The sequence below is a fragment of the Leiobunum rupestre genome, chromosome 5 (assembly GCF_980474605.1).
Source record: "Leiobunum rupestre chromosome 5, qqLeiRupe1.1.hap1, whole genome shotgun sequence".
Classification (NCBI taxonomy): Eukaryota; Metazoa; Arthropoda; class Arachnida; order Opiliones; family Sclerosomatidae; genus Leiobunum; species Leiobunum rupestre.
This window is the reverse complement of record NC_143388.1, coordinates 29,686,812-29,707,106: the sequence shown is the minus strand read 5'-3', so window position 1 is coordinate 29,707,106 and position 20,295 is coordinate 29,686,812. Positions and strand designations below refer to the sequence as shown.

The following is a 20,295-nucleotide window of genomic DNA, read 5'->3' as shown; positions in this document are numbered from 1 at the left end:
AAAAGTTACGCCTCCACCAGAATCTAAAACCCAAACTGCTCGCAGAGAGCCCTTTAAGAGAGAATCTCCCGATAAATCTAAAGAATCTAAGTTAACCAAAAGCCGAATCGGGTTAGGAAAATCCGCGGCCGACAAATCGAAAAAGCTTTTTGGTCGAGCCAGCAAGTCCATTAGTAGCTCCGAAGATAGCGGCGACGTTCAGCCAAAAGACGCTGCGAAAATCCTAACGGGTAAATCGAAAAGCGTAGAAAAAGGCATTCTAGAAACCGCGGAGTCCCTTAAGGAAGATACGAGTAGCACCCTAACCGCCATGAAATCTCAGGTTGACGACATCGTCAAAGAAACGGATCAAACGGTTAAGAGCCAAACCTCGGTTGTTGAGTCGCGAGTTGGAAGCGCGATGGTCGGCACTAAAAGCGTAGCTAAGACGGTCACTGATAAGGGCGCGGGTCAATTAAGTATACTATCTAAACATGTTCCTAAACTTTATATGGAAAGTGAGAAAACAACCGATAGCGAATCTTTCCCAACTGATTCGAAAGGCGAGGGCGTAGGTAAAGCTATAAAAACTAAAGGTTCCGAATTAAAATCATCCTTGGCCGATGCCTCCTCTTCCATCGCCAAATCCGTCAGAAGGGTCTTCGACAAGGACGACTCGGACGAAGGTATCGTTGACGATAGGATCGCTGACGATTACGTTTCTGCTGAAGAAGAAATTGTCGAAGTAGTCGACGACAACCAAAAAGAAAGATCGCGAACTATTAGCCTGACAGAATCAACCCACGAACCCCAAGACGAGGGCATTTTTAAAGTCATCGAGGTCGAAGAAGATAAGGCAGCTAAAGAGTTGCTGTTCGAAGACGAAGTTCCCGTCGCCACTCCCGGTTCCGAGGAGTCCTTCAAGATGCGACCAGATCAGGACGACGACCACAGCATCGTTGAAGCCGTCAAAGTTCAAATCTCGCCAGTCCTAGAAGTCGTTTCGTCCAAGGGCGAAAGTTTGTCGTCGCCATCCAGCGCTGCTAGTTTGAAACAGCAAGCTTCTCTAGACAGAGAAGTGGTATTCCAATTCTCCAAAGAAGGCGAAATGGAGAAAAAGAAGCGTGAGCGACGTGGTAGCGACGAAGAAAAAATGGACGAACCCAAACCGGAAATTGACGAAGAGGAAATCCAGACTGCCCGCAAAGTCAAAGACGTCGAAGTTCGAAAGTCCAAGTACAAAAGAACCGATCCGAGTGTTCGGGACGGTAAAAAGGTAACCATGGATGTGGTTGAAGCCGGAATTATGGAGAATATTGACTTGGTAACGGATGATTTGGATACGTTCAAGGTGTCCCGAAAAGTTGAAGGTAAACCCGTCAGTACTGGCGATATTGTGCAGAAATTCAACCAGGAAGTAGAATTCAAAATGGGACCGCCTCGAGACCTTTCAAAATACGAAGAGGCTCTTAAGTCCGCTCAGAGCTCGCCCGACTTAGAAGCGCCAATTTACAAACAGGAAGTGCCAATTCCTGGTGATTTTTCTCCAATTTACGGGGATAAAGAAACGAGCTTCATTGGAATCCCGGGACAAGAACCAGAGTTTTACGATGGCACTTTGTCTACTCCGTTGCGCGAAGAAAGCCGTGTCAGAATGATTCAGGAGGTTGAAAAGCAGTTAGTTGAGCTTCGAGACCAAGCGGATTCGGGGGACGAAACGGTAGATAAGAAGATCACGGAACTGGTCGGGAAAGGAGTAACCAAAGTCGTTGAAACCATGGAGAAGGCCGTAGCCGAACTGGAACAGTTGACCAAAAAGGACGGAGACGAAACGAAAGACGAATCGCCCGACTTGGAAGACATGATGCAAAAGGAAGTTATTTTCAAAACCGACTCTATGAATCGTCTTACTGATATTTCGCCTCCAGGCATCGAGGAAACAATCGAGAAGACCTCCGCGTGGATGGAAAACGAAAAGGAAGCTGTACAGCAGCTATTGGCCGCTTCTTCCGTTTTTACCCATTCAATTGGGCTCGTTAGAGAAGCTAGCGAAGAAGAGCCATCGCCCGCGACCAAAGTGGGTCGAAGCAAGTACGGAATTCGCGAGATGTCCACGGATGATTACGCTTCGTCCGAACTGAGGGAACCCGATTTGGTTTCTTACCTCGACGAAGATGGAGGTGAGACAACGGAGACGCAAGACGGTTCAACTATAATTCAGAAAACAACTTTCGAGCCCTCGGACCACGAAGGCGCCTCCCGTATTACCAAGAAAACAATTCTCACAAAGAAAAGCGGTGATCCTTCTTCCGTGACCAAAGAAATAAAATTTATTAGCGAACCTAGCGTCATGTTCAGCGAACCTTCGAGCTGCCAGAAGAACGTTCACGTCGAGAAATGGGTCAGCGACACAGTCGGTGTAGATTCCAGCGAAGGCGAGGCCATGATTTCCGAGCAGTTAGGCGAATCCGAGTTTGCGACAAATAGTTCCCCAGGGCGCCAAATCACTTCAGGCATACCTAGCACCACCACCGCGACACATACCGTTTCTTTCGGGGGCCGAGAAACGATTACCCAGTTAACGCAGGGAGAACCGGGTACCCAACTTTCTACATCCGTTAGTAGAATACCGTCTACTCGGGAAGCGTCAGCGCTTGGTGAATCCAAGCTATCCGAGTGGGCGTCGGTCGAATCCAAAACCGCTAGTGACACTGGTATGGTCTGGGGACAATCAGACCGTCTCGGTGGACTGGCGGACTCGCACCGTGATGAATCGACGCTTCGCCACCACACTACATTCCCAACTACCCAAACGGAGAAAGTTAGCTCAACCAGCGAATTTACCCGCGCGAAAACATCTTCTTTTCCCCAGTCGGAATTAGGGTCCTATAACATTCCACAATCTCAGGCTAGCGAGTTAGCTTCCAGTCAGGCTAGTTCGATGTTTGCCTCGAGCGGGCGAATTCCTTCCGATCTTCCCCCTCACTCCGCCCGAACCGTCACAGTTACCACTCGATCCTCTACTCGAGGAGATTCTCAGCCAGGCGTCGAGAGCGGCCACGTCCAGTTCGAAGACATGGCCGGCAGTCTCGAAGCCGACAGCCTATTGTCGCAAACCGCGGGATCTCGATTCAATCGAGCGTCGTCGACCGGAGATTCCCTAGACGATCAGGCGGAAGTCGAAAGGTACGATCTAAACAGCCTGCTGAACAAATTGGACGTCTCGCAAAACGATATCGACCTCTTGGAGGTTCGAACCGAAGACGAGGCGCCCGATATTGACGAGTTCCTGGCGTCGCCGGCCGGCAGCGATGACAAAGTCTTGGGCGAAGGGAACGGAGCCGGAACCATCCGCCAACACGTCACGAAGGTCAAATCGGTGGCTATGCACGCCTTAGAGCGAGACGTCCATTTCTCGGGCATGCAATATTCTCTGGACGAGGAGAGCGCCAAGTCCAGTTTACACAGCGACACGGAGACGGTTCTGGAGGCCGAAGAATTCGGCGAATCGGAGGAGGGTCATCTTCGCAAAAGTGCCTTTCTCAAAGAGGTCGGTGAGACTACCCAGGGTGACCAGCGAGTGGGTCACAGCGTGCCTTTTGACACTCAGACCTCTGACTTCCAAAAACTCAAATCCAAAGAGCCGTATATCGAGAGTTACTTGACACATACCTTGGCGGACCGACAGGTGACCTTGCCGAGTCCGGGACAGCGGGTTCGAACCACGACCACCTCCTCGATTCGAACTCCAGATCGATCAACGCAAGGTAGTTGAAAAAATAATGCTGTTTTCATTCTATGCAACTGTACAAATATATAATAGAACACCACCATTGTTTTTAAAAATTCACTTCACACGCTTCACTTTTTCTCAGCTATAGGTTTTCTTTCCTCTCTCTCAATAGCAAGTCAGCTGTGTATATTATTTTAGATTCATTTGTTATCGTAGGAGGCAAAATTATTTACATTATGTAAATCAGCGTAGTTGTAGAATTTATTTATATATATTATGGCACTCCAGTAAATTCGGAACCGCACAACCAAACTCCCCAAAACACACACGCAAAGCGGAAGTAATATTTAACGATTTTGTTTTCGCTTCTCACGATTTTGGAACATTTTTATTTGCTGAAAGATATTATCTCTCTCTCTCTCTCTCTCTCTTTTGTGTAATACAATATTGCCGCTTCTATATTTTTAGTTGCTTTAAAAAATGAAATTTAAAAAAGGATGTCGTATAAAGGTGTATAGAGGGGCGTAATTGAAATTTGAAATGAAACACTCTTTTTGACTGATGGCGAGGAATTTGGAAGGGCCTGTTAAGAAAGTGTCAGGTGCCACCCTGCTACCCTACTGTCACTTAAGCGCTTTCGATGTTGTGAACAAAACCTTCTTTACCGACCAATTCAAAAACTACTCTGTCGAATCTCGCACTTAATCTGTGTAAAACTTCACTGAAAAGTATATTTCGCACCCTTTTTTCTAACGGTTATACTGTATCGCGTGTTTCCATCGTACCAGAAGATTTCGACCACCACGGAAGATAAAAAAAACCTGCGAGTCGCACGACCCTGGCCTCTCTATCTATGATATCTCAATATTTCGAAATAACGGTATTCTATTTACCGCGGGACACACGTTTTGTCTTTTGAGAATGAAACATGAAATATATTTTAATAAGTGGCAGTGTGGTTACTGGCACTTCAGGCAGGTGATGATTTGGTGAGGTATTTCTTGATCATATTTTGCATGGATGGGATTAAAACAATGCACATCCAAATATTCTTTATTTGTACGCTGCTAATTATGCAAACCTGTTTTATTGATTTATTCTTACTCGATTGTGTATTTAAAATTAAATCTCTCTCTCTCTCTTCTTTAGTTAAGTATTTTCTAGCTCTATACTATCGAAAAACTTCTTTCTGGCTCGTAAAACAATTTTTGTAAAAGCAAAAGTTGTAGTCGTGAACTCGTGTCGCATGCTCGTATCTATCTATCTATCTATCTCTATCTATCCAATATCTTTTGTTTTTCATTTCTCGTTCTTTGCTTGAAAAAATAAAAAGACCAGAGTTTTTAGACGAAAGTGATGTTCGTTTCATTATTATTTTCTGCAAATGGTTAATATATTTCTTAGGCACTGATGCGTTGAATATTTTGTTACCTTTGGAGGAAAGCCGCTCCGTGAGCAAAAAAATATCGTTATTTTCGTTTTCCAAATCATGTTTGAATGTTTCTTTATCGTGGTTGCCAAGAAAGAAATTTAGCGCGAATTAACTCGACTAAAATGACTAACTTGCTTCTTTACTAAACTTATTTTAGAATATGCGGCTCAAGATCAGCAAAGAATTGATCTGAGTTCCGTCGGTGTTCCCCGAAAAACTGTTGGTCTTGATGAGGGAGACTCGCCCCTGTCCCGACCTTCACCCCTCGAACCGCCGCCCTTTGACCTGGAACCGGAAATATCTCCCGTCGCGGATTACCCCCGCGTTTCCGCGGACACTAAAGTACCCCTGGGTGATTCCCCCTCGGACTCCGGAAGCAAAGCGTACCGCGAAGAGCCGCGTTCTCCTCGAATGGACGATTCGGTCGGTGATCGGTCGTCGAAGTCGGACAAAGATTCGGACGACGAGGACAAGTTCGACTCCGGAGCCGGGGCGATCGCCGTCGTCAAGTCGCCATTAACCGAGGACATCTTCACCGACGAAAGCGGCGTTGAACCTTTCGTGATCGCTAAGACGGTTGTGTCCCGAACCTTCACGGACTCTTCCGTTCCGTCGGAGACGTCGATGGAATCGGACGCGGACGCCAGTTACGTCGAACGAGCTCCGGCCATGGCGTTTGAAAATACCGCTTTCGTCGGCGCCGACTTGATCGACAGATTCGAACAACCCGAAGATCCCGTGCTGCAAGCCCCGCCCGCCGAATCCCGAAGCCCCTACGAAGTGGTCAGAAAAACCATCGTGCTGGAAGAAGAATCGCCAGTCTCTTCAATCGACCGATCCTCCATTAAAGACATGCTGGCTGACTTGAGTCCCGAGAAAGTCGAGGCCGTTTCCTTCGACGGGCTGCCCGAATCCGCCGTCAACATCGAACAGTGCATCAAATCGCAGATACTTTCCGACGAGTTGGATCAATCTTTGGAAGAAACATTGCCCGAATCGAAACCTTTGTCTCGAGAAGAAAGCGAAGACGTTCTATCCAACATTGACCGCGAGGAACATTACGCCCAACAAATTCGAACGGAAATATTCACCCACGAACTGGAAGAGGACATTGATCGTGGTTCCCCCGAGAGAAAAGAATTGGTCGTCGATTCCAAAGAGAAACAAGAATCGAGTGATTCTGACGCGAGTATGGTCGTTCACCCGGACCCTACTCAAGCGTCGGAAATGATTCAGCAATCGCCGGACGGGCTTTCCTTGACGTCGGAGTCATTCGACGGAGGACCAATGTTCAGACAAGGAACTCCCGAAGCTCCAGTTGCGCCTGACGACGAAGACTTTATCGTCCCCGATATCGCGCCTCTCGTTTTCAAAGAACCGAAGAGCGCCACCGAAGTCATTGCGGAGCACGTCACCTGGGAGGCTCCTGTTCAAAGTCTCAGGGATTCCGAGGATGAAGGAATCTCGGAGGAAGTTTCCTCCCTACCTCCCGAAAACCAATTGCTGGTGGAGCATGACGAAGAAACGTCGGAATTGTCCGAGAAGAGTAAAGGGGAGGAAGACGAAGCTCAGGAATTGTCGCAAATGATTGATTTACCCCCTAAACTTAAGGAAGATCTCGGAGAAGGTGGAAAAGATGATACTTCGGAGGAAGAGCAGGAATTGGAAGAGAACGACGATGAAGTAGCTGGATTCGAATTGATACAGCAAATTGATCAAGAGGAAGCCCGAAGGATGGCCGAGAAAATCGTGGAAGATATTAAAACGGCCGTTTCGAAACGACCACCGTTGACGCACATACCATCTGAAATTTCCGACGAGGATCTTGTAGAAGGAATAGAAGAGTGCTCGTTCCAGGATCTAAAACTATTGGACAGAGATTTGAAATCGCGACACTACAGCTTCTCCATGGCCAGTGGACCCATCGGTCCGGATATAGCCGAATTAGCAGAATCAGAAGCCCATTCAGCCAGTGCGATAGGTTCGGAGTCTCGAAGTTCCGAATCGTACCTAAGCGAACAAACAGCCAAAACGTCACTAAAAACCGACTCTAAAAGCGACACGGATACGTCTGAAAAAGTATCTTTCGATAATGTCGTCTTGAGGCGTAAAAAAGTCGATAAACCTAAAGAGAAAAGATCTTCCAGGGATATCGAATCCTACTCGAGTTCAGGAGAGACCGAAAGCCATTACCAATCATTTGAGACGTCGGAAAGTACCCGAACTCCCCGCGGTAGTCGACCCACTTCGTCAGAGTACGAAGCTCACAGCGGACAAGCGTCCGAATACGAAACATGCGCCACTTCTCAGGACGCTTCCTACATTACAGCCGCCTCTTCGCAAGAGGCATCATTCGCTACAGCTCAATCTTCGACCACTCATAGTTCCAGGGAATCGGCATACTCCGTCGATTCGGAGAGCTCGGGACATTTAGCTAGCTTGGAAATATCGTCCGAAACTAGCGAAACTCTCGTGCCGTCAGCTCAGGAGTTAGAAATGGACTTGGTCATGAGGGATGTTGAAACGCCCACGCCCGACGAATCGGGAGTCATAAGAGAACCCTACGATACCGAAATATCCGTGGATATTATTATGTCCGGCGTCGAAGTGCCTTTCATGAGTGATTGGCAAGACATGAGAGGAGTACGCGACTCGAGGTCGTACGAACCGTCGAGTTGGACTTATCAAGGACAACCTCCCTCTGACGATAACAAGTTTAGACCAACCGATGGCAGACGAGGAAGCGATTCCTCAGAGTCTTCAGACTCAACCGTAGACAGTCCTACAAGAGGAAATAAAAACGGAGTGGCCGAGTACGACGATAAAGTCAAAGGATTTCAACGAGGGTTGAGCAAAGACGACAGCGAAACGTTGGACCTACCGTACACGCTAGGCGAAGAAGAACCTTTATCAGTATCAGAAAGCTCGGTGACTCAAAGCACGCTGAGTAACGAAACTGTGATTTACACTACGACGACCTCGAACGTTGAGACGGTGCCTTCCCCGAGCGTTTACACGACGGCCCAAATACCGACCAATAAGATACCAGCTTGGTATTCGCAAGCCAATGGTCCGGTTGAAGTAGATTACATTCCGGAATATGACGTCTCTGACGATTTCGTCAATGAAGTGCCAAGTAGTCAGTTTAGAGGTAGAACAGTAGAGCCGGAAATCACTGTTAGATTAACCGAACAAAGTCGCCCGTACTTAAGCGACCAAGTCGAAGGCGGTCGTCGTCATTTAGATTCGGTGACGGCCGACGACTTCACGGAGTCCATTTCTTCAGATCAAGACGTCCACGATCTCCGAGAAATTCAGGAGATACAAGACGATATCGAGTTTCAGGAAGTTCTAATGAAACAATTCGAGAACGGCGACGAAACGAGACACGCGCCCGGATCCTTGAAGGCGGCCCAGCATCCTAGTCTTCCGGAATCCGACTTGCAGGATGATTTCGAAACCCAGGACGACACGAATGGCGACAGTAACGGGTTTCCCCCGCCCGAATACCCTTTGCCCGTCGACGACCAAAGTTGTCTTCCCGAAAGCGAACAGGACGTTCTACACAGAAGTCCAGGCAGCGATCAAAGCAAAGCTAAAATGAACGACACCTCTCCCGAGGAGGACAGGTACGAGCCCGGGGAAGGCGTCAGGGAAATCAACGAAAATGTGGTCTTCAATCGAAACTTGCAAATCGCGCCCTTCAAAGGCGACGAAGAGGCGATGGAAATGGGGAGCGACAAAGGAGCGGACGAAGACGAGGTGGATTTGCCCGAAGCGCCCTACGCTTACGGCATGCAGTTCGAACGTGACTTGGAAGACACTCCCAGCTATAACGATTTGTACACGCACCAGGAAGAGGACGAAGAAACCTTCGAAGTGGAGAGCGCCAAACACGCGGAATCATCCGCCGCTATCAACATTCCAGTCTACGACACGCTAGCGGGAAGGAAGTTATTCCGTAGGAGTGGCGAACAAGACGACACTTCCAACTCTTCGCTTCAAGAATTCGAAAGTCTCGAAGCGGAGATCGCCATGGGGAGGAAATCGAGCGTCGGGTCGTCCTCGGTCGACTCCGCCAACGAGAGAATCGCGCCGCGCAGTAAGAGCGGCGAACACGACGATATTTCCATGAATTCCTTGACGGAATTCGAAAAGATCGAACGCGATTTTGTGGATGAAGAACGCAAACGGGCCGAAGCCAAAGAAAGCGAAGCCGCGTCTGTTACGTCAGTCGGATCGATTCCCCCTGGCCGTCTTTCGGAGATCGACGAAGGCCACGAAAGCCAGGTGTCGGAAGCCAGTCAAGAAACTCTTTCGGAACACGGAGGAGACGCTCAGTCCAACGATTCGGACGATTACGAGAAGCGCATGAGCGAAATCGACGAGATAATCAGGCAGGCGCAAACCAACGTCGAACAATTCACGCTGGAAGACACGGAGTCTAAGAGTCCTCACGTGTCCAAGAGGCACAGGTCCGGTACTTTGTCCAGTAACGAAAGCACTGAGAGCAGTCTCGTGGACAAGAGTCCTTCACCCAAGAAAGAACGCGAATTTTTTGCGGACGAAAAAGGGGCTGCAAAAAGTGGTGGCGTCATGGCATCCACCGTTCACGCGCAACCGCAGCAGCAGCAGCAACAACAACAACAACAATTTCAACCTCAGCACCAGGCCGATCAAGTACCCGCGACTTCGGCTCTTCCTCGTCACGTCTTAGCCGAGAGAACGACAAGCGGGCATTCCTTGGAGAGTTGGGATTCTCTGCCAAAGAGCTCGGCGTCAACGGCTACGCAATACGACACGGAATCTCTCAGGGACGTTGACGTGGAGGACGCCGAAGGAGATTATAGTCACGACAAAGGCGCTGACGAGGAAGAATTCGACGAGGAAGAAGACTATTTCGAAAGCGACTCTCTGCGCGAGCGATCTCAAGAGGTCGAGAAAGACTCCCTGCGGGAGAAATCGCGAGACATTGAGAAAGATTCGTTGCGAGAAAAGTCTCAGGAAGTAGACTCGCTAGACGAGCAGAAATCGGCCATGCAAGATTCGCTATATCAAGTAAAGGACATTGAAAACGAAGAGGAAGAATTGTGTTCCTCGGAAACGGCTACCTCGTTGCGCTCACATTCCATTTCTAAGAAAGAAAGCGATTTGCAAAGCCAGTTGGCCGAAATTCTGGGAAGCGATAAAACCGAACCCATCTTAATCGACGCTTCCAAAGGAGATTGCATGTTGTCCAGCACCGATTCATTGGAGCCGAGTAGTTCGACCGCGACGCACGCCACTTACCAATTCGAGACCGACTCAATCATGTCCTCCAGCGTCAACAGCGTACAAACTTCGGGCGAAGAGTCGGCGACGATGGTCTCCAGCACGGACGCGGTAGAACCCGAAACCAAAATCAGTTACTCCTTTAGCGAAGGCGAATCTCAAATAACGGTGGCCGAGAGGCCGCCCTTATCTCCCAAACGAGCCTCCACCACCACCACGAGCTCCACTAGCTTTACTACGTCAACCGTCACTTCTTCGGAGTGTCCCGCTTACGGACGGAAAACGCCGGACATTGATTTCGAAAAGACTATTTGGGATTCGAGCAAAGAGTCGCGCGATGGCGAAGGCGTCGAGGAAGTCCGAACTGTCGACGATAAGGGCAACGTCGTCATCACCCGCAAGATCAAAAGAACGGTAGTTCTCGATCCGGACCAAACCGGTTCTGACGCCTTCGAAACCGAAGAGAAGATCAAAGAATTCTTGAAAAAGTCCGCGCTAAATACGTCAACGGGCGAGGAAGAAATCGAAGAGAAACAGTCCGTCGACGAATCGGGAAACGTGGTGATCACGCGCAAGGTCAAACGACACGTCATGTCCGAGCCCCACATTCGCACTCAGACTTTTACGGGTCCCGACGCCGACTCTCAATCGGAGGAATTCGTGAAGAAACTGGAAGAGACGCCGCCGACCAAGGAGGACTTGGACGAATTCGACGACACGGACGAACACGGTAACTTTATTCGCGTCACGCAACAAGTAATCGTGAAGCCAGAGGTGCGTACCATGAAGTTCGACGGCCCCAACGCGCAAAAAGAGATCGAGGACTTCATGCGATCGTGCGCGGCCGAATCCCACCAACAATCGCGATACTTTTTCGAGCCGACGGACGAGGAGCCAGCTGACCCTAGCACCGCTTTCACCTCCGCCGCGACCGGCCATCGGGTGGCGCGCGAATCCGCGGATTGGAGGGAGCAGTCTCCCTCGCAGTCTTCTTCGCCCGAGCCTGGCTCGCCTCTTCCACTAATGTCTTCCGCCTTTGCCCCTTTGCCCGACTCAAGCTTGACTAGCACCGCTTCCTGCGACTTCAACGCCTCGCACCCCGCCGGATCCCAACGGGTCTCAGGTAGTTTATCCCTCACTTCGAAACTCGGACAACACTCGGGACATGGACAATTTGTACTAAACTGACAGTCCGTACCTAGCTCAGGAACGCTGTTCTCTGGTGATAATTAACGTTTTAACTAACAACTACTAATCCATTGTTCTGGTTTAGAAACGGCGCGCAATTCGCGATTCCTTTCCGGTTTCCAATTCGTACCCTTCTTAATTCACAGTTTCGCTTGGGTTTAAAACCAAACTTCGGACTCGCGGAAGTAATTGAACGTCGTAATCGTCGTGACAGACTACGGATTACCTCGCTCAATTACTTCCTCTAATACGCGTCTGAATTTACAGTTTGGTTTTATCTCAAGGCCACAAATTGAGAATTATCGCAATGAGACCATTGGCGCTTTATCCGGGCGATACGGCCTTATGTAAAAAACACGCTTACAATAATTTTCATTTGACTTTTTTATTTTGGTTTTCGATTTTACGTTGACTTTGTTTTATTTTGGACCACGTCTTTTTGATTTATTTTGGCAAGCTTTCGATGTCTTTATTATGATTCTATTATGACGAATAAATTGAATAAACGGGTACATTATATTTTGGTTACAAAGGCTTATCACCAGACAGTAGTGTGCTTCGTAATGGCTTTTTCATTAAATTTATCTTGACGTGATTTACAAAAGCTTTTTATTATATTTATTGTTATTATAATTAAATATTACCATCGCTTAGTCATGGAAAGAAAATTAACAACTAACAGAACAATATCTTGTCCAAAACCTCTAACATTTTGTTTCTCGCACCCTTGTTTGAACGAGTTTCATACAATTGGCGGAACTAATTTAGTTCAACGCCAATAAAACAATACCAAAAAAAGCAAAAAAACTTTTCTCCAAGACGCCATTTTCTTTTTTCTCTTTGCTCCCATCATCCCTTGCGACGCTCTCATTTCACATTTTGTAAAAATAATCGAAAAGGAGAATCAGTAAACACGCAGGTCTTCAGCGGAGTAACTTCCCAGCAACATAGCCAAGTTCACCAAGGTTCATATTCAAGATTCATTTTATGATCTATATATGCATCGCTTTTATGTTGAAACTCTCAGCTTTATTATATGATTTTTCATAATTATTCACGTTTCTATTTATTTCATTTTGAATGTATCGTTATTTTATTATTTAAAAATTTTTCTTCACTTTTATTTTACCGGAGGTGGAATAATTTCAGGTCGGAAATGCTACCATAAGTACATTATTACAAAAAGTAGGACTGGCGAAGTATTATTTTATTCCCCTTTTTTTTTCTAATCGACATAACACTTGAAAATTATCAAAAAGGCTTCTACAAGTCTTAAATTTAACTTCGCATGTTTTGTACGTAATACTTTGATGAGTAATATCTACACTAATCAACTTTAACTGAATGTCATTGAATTTATGAAAACGATGAATAGAACAGTCAAATTTGTATAAATAACTGAAGTTTTGTTCGACCTGAACAAAACTCCACCTCATTTTAAATATTCGTTTAGTATGGTTTTAAATTGCACTTGGAACTTGCGATCTCAAAACTGATACATTCCGGAAATTTTTATCTTCTAGCAGATGGAGATCAGATTCAAGTTCGCAACGATTTCTGGATAGAAGGCGGTGACCCAACTGATGCCACATCTGCGCGGTAAGTGTCTCTTATCAATTATTTAAACCTAGATTCAAAATAGGATGCCCTTTTAACATACTGATACATTTAAAGAGAGTATCAACTAAATCCCAAAATCATCTGCTAAGACGCGCTACGTCTTGTTTTTAACGTAACTAGCCCCTTGCTTTTGCTAAACCTGGTGGCAGAAAGGTCAATGGGTCTTTCTATAAAATAAGCTACGCTTGCTGAACTTGTTTTTATGTAGCTCATTCGTCACGAAATACGTAAAAGCTCAATTCAGTTTATTCTTAAAAGCAGGGTGCCTCGTAGAATTATCTTTTATGTCCAGGGCTTTTCGTAGTAAAACTTCATCGATACGTCACGCAGCATCAACATCAAATCAAGAAGGCCAATGCTACTGTATAGAAAGACCTATTTCGTTGATTCCACATAAACATGGAAATTCATAATCCCTTTAACAATGTTATAAGATCGTTTTCCAACAAAATACGGGGGTAACGCCATCAGAGGTTGATTTTTAAATACCCAAAATATTACCAGATGACGCCAGCTGTCTGAATCGTAGAAATTTAAACTTAACCAAAAATCTTAAAAAACATAATTTGTGGTGTTTTCTGAGATTATCATGTTGTTATTTAGTTTTCACATAACACTTAAAATATTGTTCAAAGGTTACGCTAAAAAAACAGTATTCATTCTCTTTTCTCCAAAAACTGAAAATTGGCGCCATCTGGTATAAAAATTAAACCTTTAAAGGATTCGCTCTAAATGCTAGTTTTCTCAGTAAATGATTTTTGAATAGCTCTATAGTTTCATAATTCACATTTGGGTCAATTGTTCAGTTAAATGTTTAAGCTTAGATTGAATCCGGATAAGATGCGTAGGGTCTAATTATATTGAAAAGTTTCGCTTTAAATAATTAAATTTCGCTTTAAATAATTAAATTGTTCGCTTTGTAAAAAAATATTTGCGTGGTAGAACATATTTAAGTTAATCTTCTTTAATTGGATTTTTATAAGTATTGGCTACACTAATGATAGTATTAGTAGGATTGAAAATGAAGAAGATTTGAAAACAAATTTTGGAAAATTCCCCATGCTCAAATATTTATAATCGTCAGGGTTGTTCATAATGATTTTTTTATTACTCAAAATGCAAAATACTGTCTTCATAACTCAAAATGCAAAATATTTTCTCCATAACTCAAAATGCAAAATACTTTCTTCATAACTCAAAATGCAAAATATTTTCTCCATAACTCAAAATGCAAAATACTTTCTTCATAACTCAAATTGCAAAATACTTTCTTCATAACTCAAAAAAAAATACTTTCTTCATAACTCAAAATGCAAAATATTTTCTCCATAACTCAAAATGCAAAATACTTTCTCCATAACTCAAAATGCATTTTGAAAATCAGTTTTTCTAAATGCAAAAAGTAAAATTAAAATGGTTTTTACAGCTCAAAATAAAAATACAAAATGCATTTTGAAAATTGTCTTTTCAAAACGCAAAATGTTTTTACAAATGCGCTCTGTTTACTTTTAATTATTAATTACTAATTTATTATTATTATTAATTTTTAGTTAATAATAATTACGTAGAGATTTCAAAACCATATTCGCAGCCACCGTATGAAATAAAGCGGTGGCATCATGAACTCTTTATCTCTAGATAGAGTCCATGGTGGTATTGTACGAATGTTCGTCTGCTTCTTGAGTAATTGAGTATCGCCATCTATGATTAGTTGGGAATAAATAGCAGACCAACTTATTCTACAATAGCTGCGATGATGGCACCAAAGTAAAAACATTTTGAAAATGTTTTTCCACATATCAAACCCACAAAATGCAAAATAGTTTCCTAGAAACTCAAAATGCATTTTGAACAACCCTGACAACCATGCAGGGTTGCAACACGTTAGGGAAATCAGGGAAAAGTCAGGGAATTTAAAAATGGGCCTAAAAAGTCAGGGAAATGTCAGGGAATTTTAAGAATTGGTAAAAATTCAGGGAAAAGTCAGGGAATTCAATTTTATCTTGGCACTTTTTGAAGGTAATTTAACTCTAGATCTATGACAAATTCTACGATTATCATTTATTTCCTTGAATGTTTGGCTAATTTTTTCAACATTGCAATAACCTATTTACTGAAATATAAGTCCATCTAAATTTATTAACTTCTGATAAAAGTAAAATATATAAGAAAAAGTTTGGCCTTTATAAGTCAGGGAAAATCTCTTAAAATGGTCAGGGAATAGTCAGGAAATTCTGAAAATTTTGTGGCAACCCTGCCATGGCATTACGTACCAAAGTACATCCCATTAGATATTAAACGGTTTAATTTAATTTACAGAACCGTCACCACGCGTACTACCACCCGAGTATTTCCAGATGGTCAACAGGAAGTGGTGACCGAATCAACTGCCCAGGATGACGACGACCTTCGCAAAAGTATGGAAACCATTCTGGACCAATTCATGTCCAAGAAAGAGGGCGATAAGGAATAGAAGATGAAAAGCCAGCATTCTTAAAAGAATTGATAGAAAATATTTAAATAAAGAACCTCAACTTCAATATCGGTATTAACAAAATGATATTCAACATCGGTTATGTATTCAAGACCACACGTTTTAGATTTTTATGTGATAATAAAAACCGGATGACCCCTAAGAAAGAGATTTACAATTTGAGAAAAATAATGAACTGGAACCACAAAGAACTTGCAGACTTCCTTCTGATTTTCCGTAACCCTATCTCAATTAAATAGCTATTTTACGTGCCATACTTCGATATATCGTTTGTAAACGTTTTTTATTTTATTTTTCAGTGTTGTCAGTTTTTAGAAATATGGCTTGGAACTAAATTCTAAATAGACTTAATCAGTGTTCTGATCTATATCTAAGCGGACGTACAGTTAATTAATACCCCTCAATTACCTCATTTCATCTCAAAACGGTTCATCCATCGATTTTTAACTTAAACTGTAATATAATTAATAACCTAAATTCCAGTTAACCTAAATCTATAGCTGGTAAACACTTTTTAGTTTTAAGGATGGCGTAGTGTAAACGGATTTAATTAATAATCTTAACGTTTCTATAAAGTGTACTAACAAACTCTGTCTTTGGGGTATATTTGAAATATCCGCGCGATTCTTATGATAACACGAAAGATTTTCGATGTGAAAGAGGTTTATAAAAGTATTTAAAAAAATAAAAACATAAGGCTTCGTAAAAATTGTCCCTTTTTCGCGATAGCTGTGGCATCTATTTGTAAGAAATCCTACGATTTTGTTTTGTTTTGCTCTGGCAAAAAAAATTAAATATTTAAGTCAAAAAATGGGGAAACTTTAAATATAAAATATCTACGGAATAAAAAAAAAGATTTGTAAAAGTTGTATAGACTGTGCTCGTCTTAAATATTAATAATAATATTATAGTCATTCGAAAAAAAAATGATTTATTTTTATTGTTAGAATTTTTTCAATGACATGTGCTGTATTTGTGCGGAGCAAACGAAAATCCCTGAAGAGAAAGTGTTATGTCCTTTTGAAGTGAATTTCACTGCTAATATATCCATTGTTTTATCGATATACACATATATTAAAAACACTATGAAAGGAATTAAAGGAATAAAAAAGATGCTTGCCCCCTTTCTCTCCCCCATCTTAAAAGCCTGACTGATTTAAATAAAGCTAAAAATATGCCAAGTTTGTCTCTTGCCAATTTTATACACACAAGAGTTTTTCACCCGACGCTGTATCTGTTTATGCGGTACATAAATTATCCAAAATAGACATTTTGGACGGGCTCCAGAATGTTGTATTTAAGTACATCGTTTCAAGTTACATTTTCAGATCATATTCATATTCAATTCCATCTTTAGAAGTTAGTCTATAGGTGGTCCCTGGATTCCCGATTAAAGTCTTTTGACATTTTAGGAGAAACCAAATTTGTAAATCAATACCCGTTTTATAAATTAATCCTGCTTAGTTTAATAGTTTATAATTATCTTTCACGTTAGTGTTTATCAGTTTCGAATTTTTCGCGTGTTTAATTTTTACTGAGATCAATTTCTAGCATGACCACACATTTTTAAAAGACTTCAGGCTCAGTCATTAGGCCTAAAATCTGCTCTTTGCTTCGTTGGGTAAGCGCGTCATAATTTGTTTATAAGCTGGGTATTTTTCTCACTAGAGTTTTTACTTTTCGTTATGACGTCAAATTTACGTCAATCCCTACATTACTATCCTGGTCCGTAGTTATTTATACTTATTTACACTTATAAAATATAATTATAGACTTATGAATACACTTATGAAATATAATTATAGACTTACGAATACACTTATGAAATATAATTATAGACTTACGAATACACTTATGAAATATAATTATAGACTTACGAATACACTTATGAAATATAATTATAGACTTACGAATACACTTATGAAATATAATTATAGACTTATGAATACCCTTATGAAATATAATTATAGACTTATTAATACGCTTATGAAATATAATTATAGACTTACGAATACGCTTATGAAATATAATTATAGACTTATGAATACACTTATGAAATATAATTATAGACTTATGAATACGCTTATGAAATATAATTATAGACTTATGAATACGCTTATGAAATATAATTATAGACTTATGAATACGCTTATGAAATATAATTATAGACTTATGAATACGCTTATGAAATATAATTATAGACTTATGAATACACTTATGAAATATAATTATAGACTTATGAATACACTTATGAAATATAATTATAGACTTATGAATACACTTATGAAATATAATTTTAGACTTATGAATACACTTATGAAATATAATTATAGACATGAATACACTTATTAACGCTTATTAATTTACATGTTTAGTTTTACAGTAAATGAACAATAAAATATTAAATTATAGAATATAGAGGTTAAGCTGAGATCTCTAGATTATTTTAAAACTTGATTAAAGTAATATTTCTGTCATGTCTATTTATAACCCTGGTCATGCTTACAATCTTCCAGCTGAAGAAATCGTAGGAAAAAGGAAGTATAAGTATGAAAATTGTTCTTCATTTAGCACCATGCGTGTTACAAACATTCTGTAAATTTCTGTTACAGCAGACGAAATTTTATTATATTATCTTAATAATCTTTAGATTTATAGAGTGCTTTCAATTTGAAACTCATGACGTCACCAATGTTATTCGCCTATTGAGAAAAACCGGTAACTGTCATGGCGGCCATGGTGAGCACTACAGCTGTGACGTCACAAGTTTTCAAAAACCTATCAAACGAAAGCTCTCTATAGCTGCACAGGCAGCAGATGAGCGTTTCTAAAAACGCATAGAGTTTCGCTAATTAATAGTTCAGTAATGATACAAGGGATGGCGTCACGATCGCCCATTTCGGCCGAAATTTAATATTTAACTGTTTTTCGCCATCTATATAAATACCCCAAAAGTACGTATAATAAAATTTTATAAAACCAATTATTTTATTATACTAATATATTTAAGTATTTTTAATTATTTCTAATAATATCCTGATATTAAAATATAAATGATATATGTAATAAAAATTTATTATACATGTATAATAGATGGCGCTTTGCACTGCCCAGACTGCTCCAACACCAACAACAGCGCTTTTGTCAAAATTGAACGTGAACGCTCCAGTCCTCGCATTAAACCAATACTGATTGAATTTATTTTCGCTTTAAATCCGGTCGTAGTATTATTTCAAGTAAATATTTTTAATTATTTTAATTAAGTATAATAATAAGAATATAATATATATCCTACGAGATAAGTATCAATCTACCTATCCTTCTAATGTTACTGGCTTGAAACGTGTACCCATATACTCAGGCTTCCGTTGATTTTTCATAAAACGTTTGGGAAGATAAAATAGTGCGAGGCGAAGACCGCCATATTATGATTTTCTAATACTATTTATTCAGTGCTTCCACTTCCAAAAGATCATTTTACCCAGACATAAGCTGAAAAATACCCACTATTACCCATTCCAAATTTCAAAAATAACCTTAAAATTCCCACAAGAATCAAACAATAATATACCCACTTTTACCCATTTAAAATTTAAAAATACCCTGAAAATTCCCATAAAAAACAACGATTTAAAAAATGTAGTTAAATTATCACAGTTTTTTCTTTATTTTTTACAAAGAAAAAGACACTCATATTAAAAGGTAGGTATGCAATTCGTTTACTAAGGGACAACAGAGAAAGAACCTAAAAAGGTCTCGACGTAAGCAAAACCAGTTTTCCACTTACGGCCAACTTAGTTACACTTTGTCAAAAAGGGAAATTATATTTCATGGTAGATTATTTTAAAAATTCTTAAATACCCTTATATTTCCCGTGAAATGTTCAAAATACCCTCATTTTACCCATTACCCTCAATCTCGAAAAAAAATCCCTCTCGAGGTCCATATCCCTACGTAGTGTAATTTTTACACTTTAAATCTTTAAGCGAAGTAAAAGACTCTGGAAATTTTGACCCGCGATTTGGAGGGAAATTCGCGCAAAACGGAATCCGCGTCGAGCCTGCAAACTGCAAAGGTACAAGTTTCATTTTTATGGCCATAATGGCCTGCATGAATACTTCTCTTGATTTTTATACATACTGATTTTCCTACGCGTAACGATTTTGACCAAAAATTTCGCTGTAGGTTTATACAATAACGTATTTATTTATACTTCGGGAGAGGAGGACTCAACATTTTGGGTTTATTTATATCCACTTCCATTAGCAATTTAAAGCAAGTGTCGGCTCGATGTGTACTTGCTCTTTTTTTCAACAGATGTCGCTAGTGTCGAAATCAAAACCTGATACTTAAGCTATATTTTGACCCAAAAGGCGAGACATAAAAGTACCCCTCGCGTTGATTGGCTCGTTTGTAAATTTGACAATAACTTAAATTACAGTAATTTTTAACAATGTATTTTATAAGGGATATATAATTTAGGTTAAAGTCCACTAAATACAGTAAATTGTCTAATATAACACTCGACGACGTTATTGTTTCGTCATTTTTCATTTTAGCTTCCTTTGCCATTAATAG

The 20,295-nt window shown here is 41.5% G+C and overlaps 1 protein-coding gene across 24 annotated transcripts in view; it reads left to right on the top strand.

Moving 5' to 3' along the window:
- The window catches only part of LOC149944083 (uncharacterized), a 211,707-nt gene extending 194,809 nt beyond the window's left edge, over window positions 1–16,898 (top strand). For 23 of the 24 annotated variants that reach the window (XM_090176756.1, XM_090176755.1, XM_090176754.1 and 20 more), the window contains 4 exons: window positions 5,302–11,538; window positions 12,503–12,568; window positions 13,127–13,202; window positions 15,543–16,898. In XM_090176756.1, the coding sequence (XP_090032882.1) occupies window positions 5,302–11,538; window positions 12,503–12,568; window positions 13,127–13,202; window positions 15,543–15,696 (6,533 nt within the window). In that variant the 3' untranslated portion in view covers window positions 15,697–16,898. The remainder of the gene's footprint in view (window positions 1–5,301; window positions 11,539–12,502; window positions 12,569–13,126; window positions 13,203–15,542) is intronic. The other variant, XM_090176744.1, reaches the window with a different exon arrangement.
- Window positions 16,899–20,295: the final 3,397 nt, after the last annotated feature.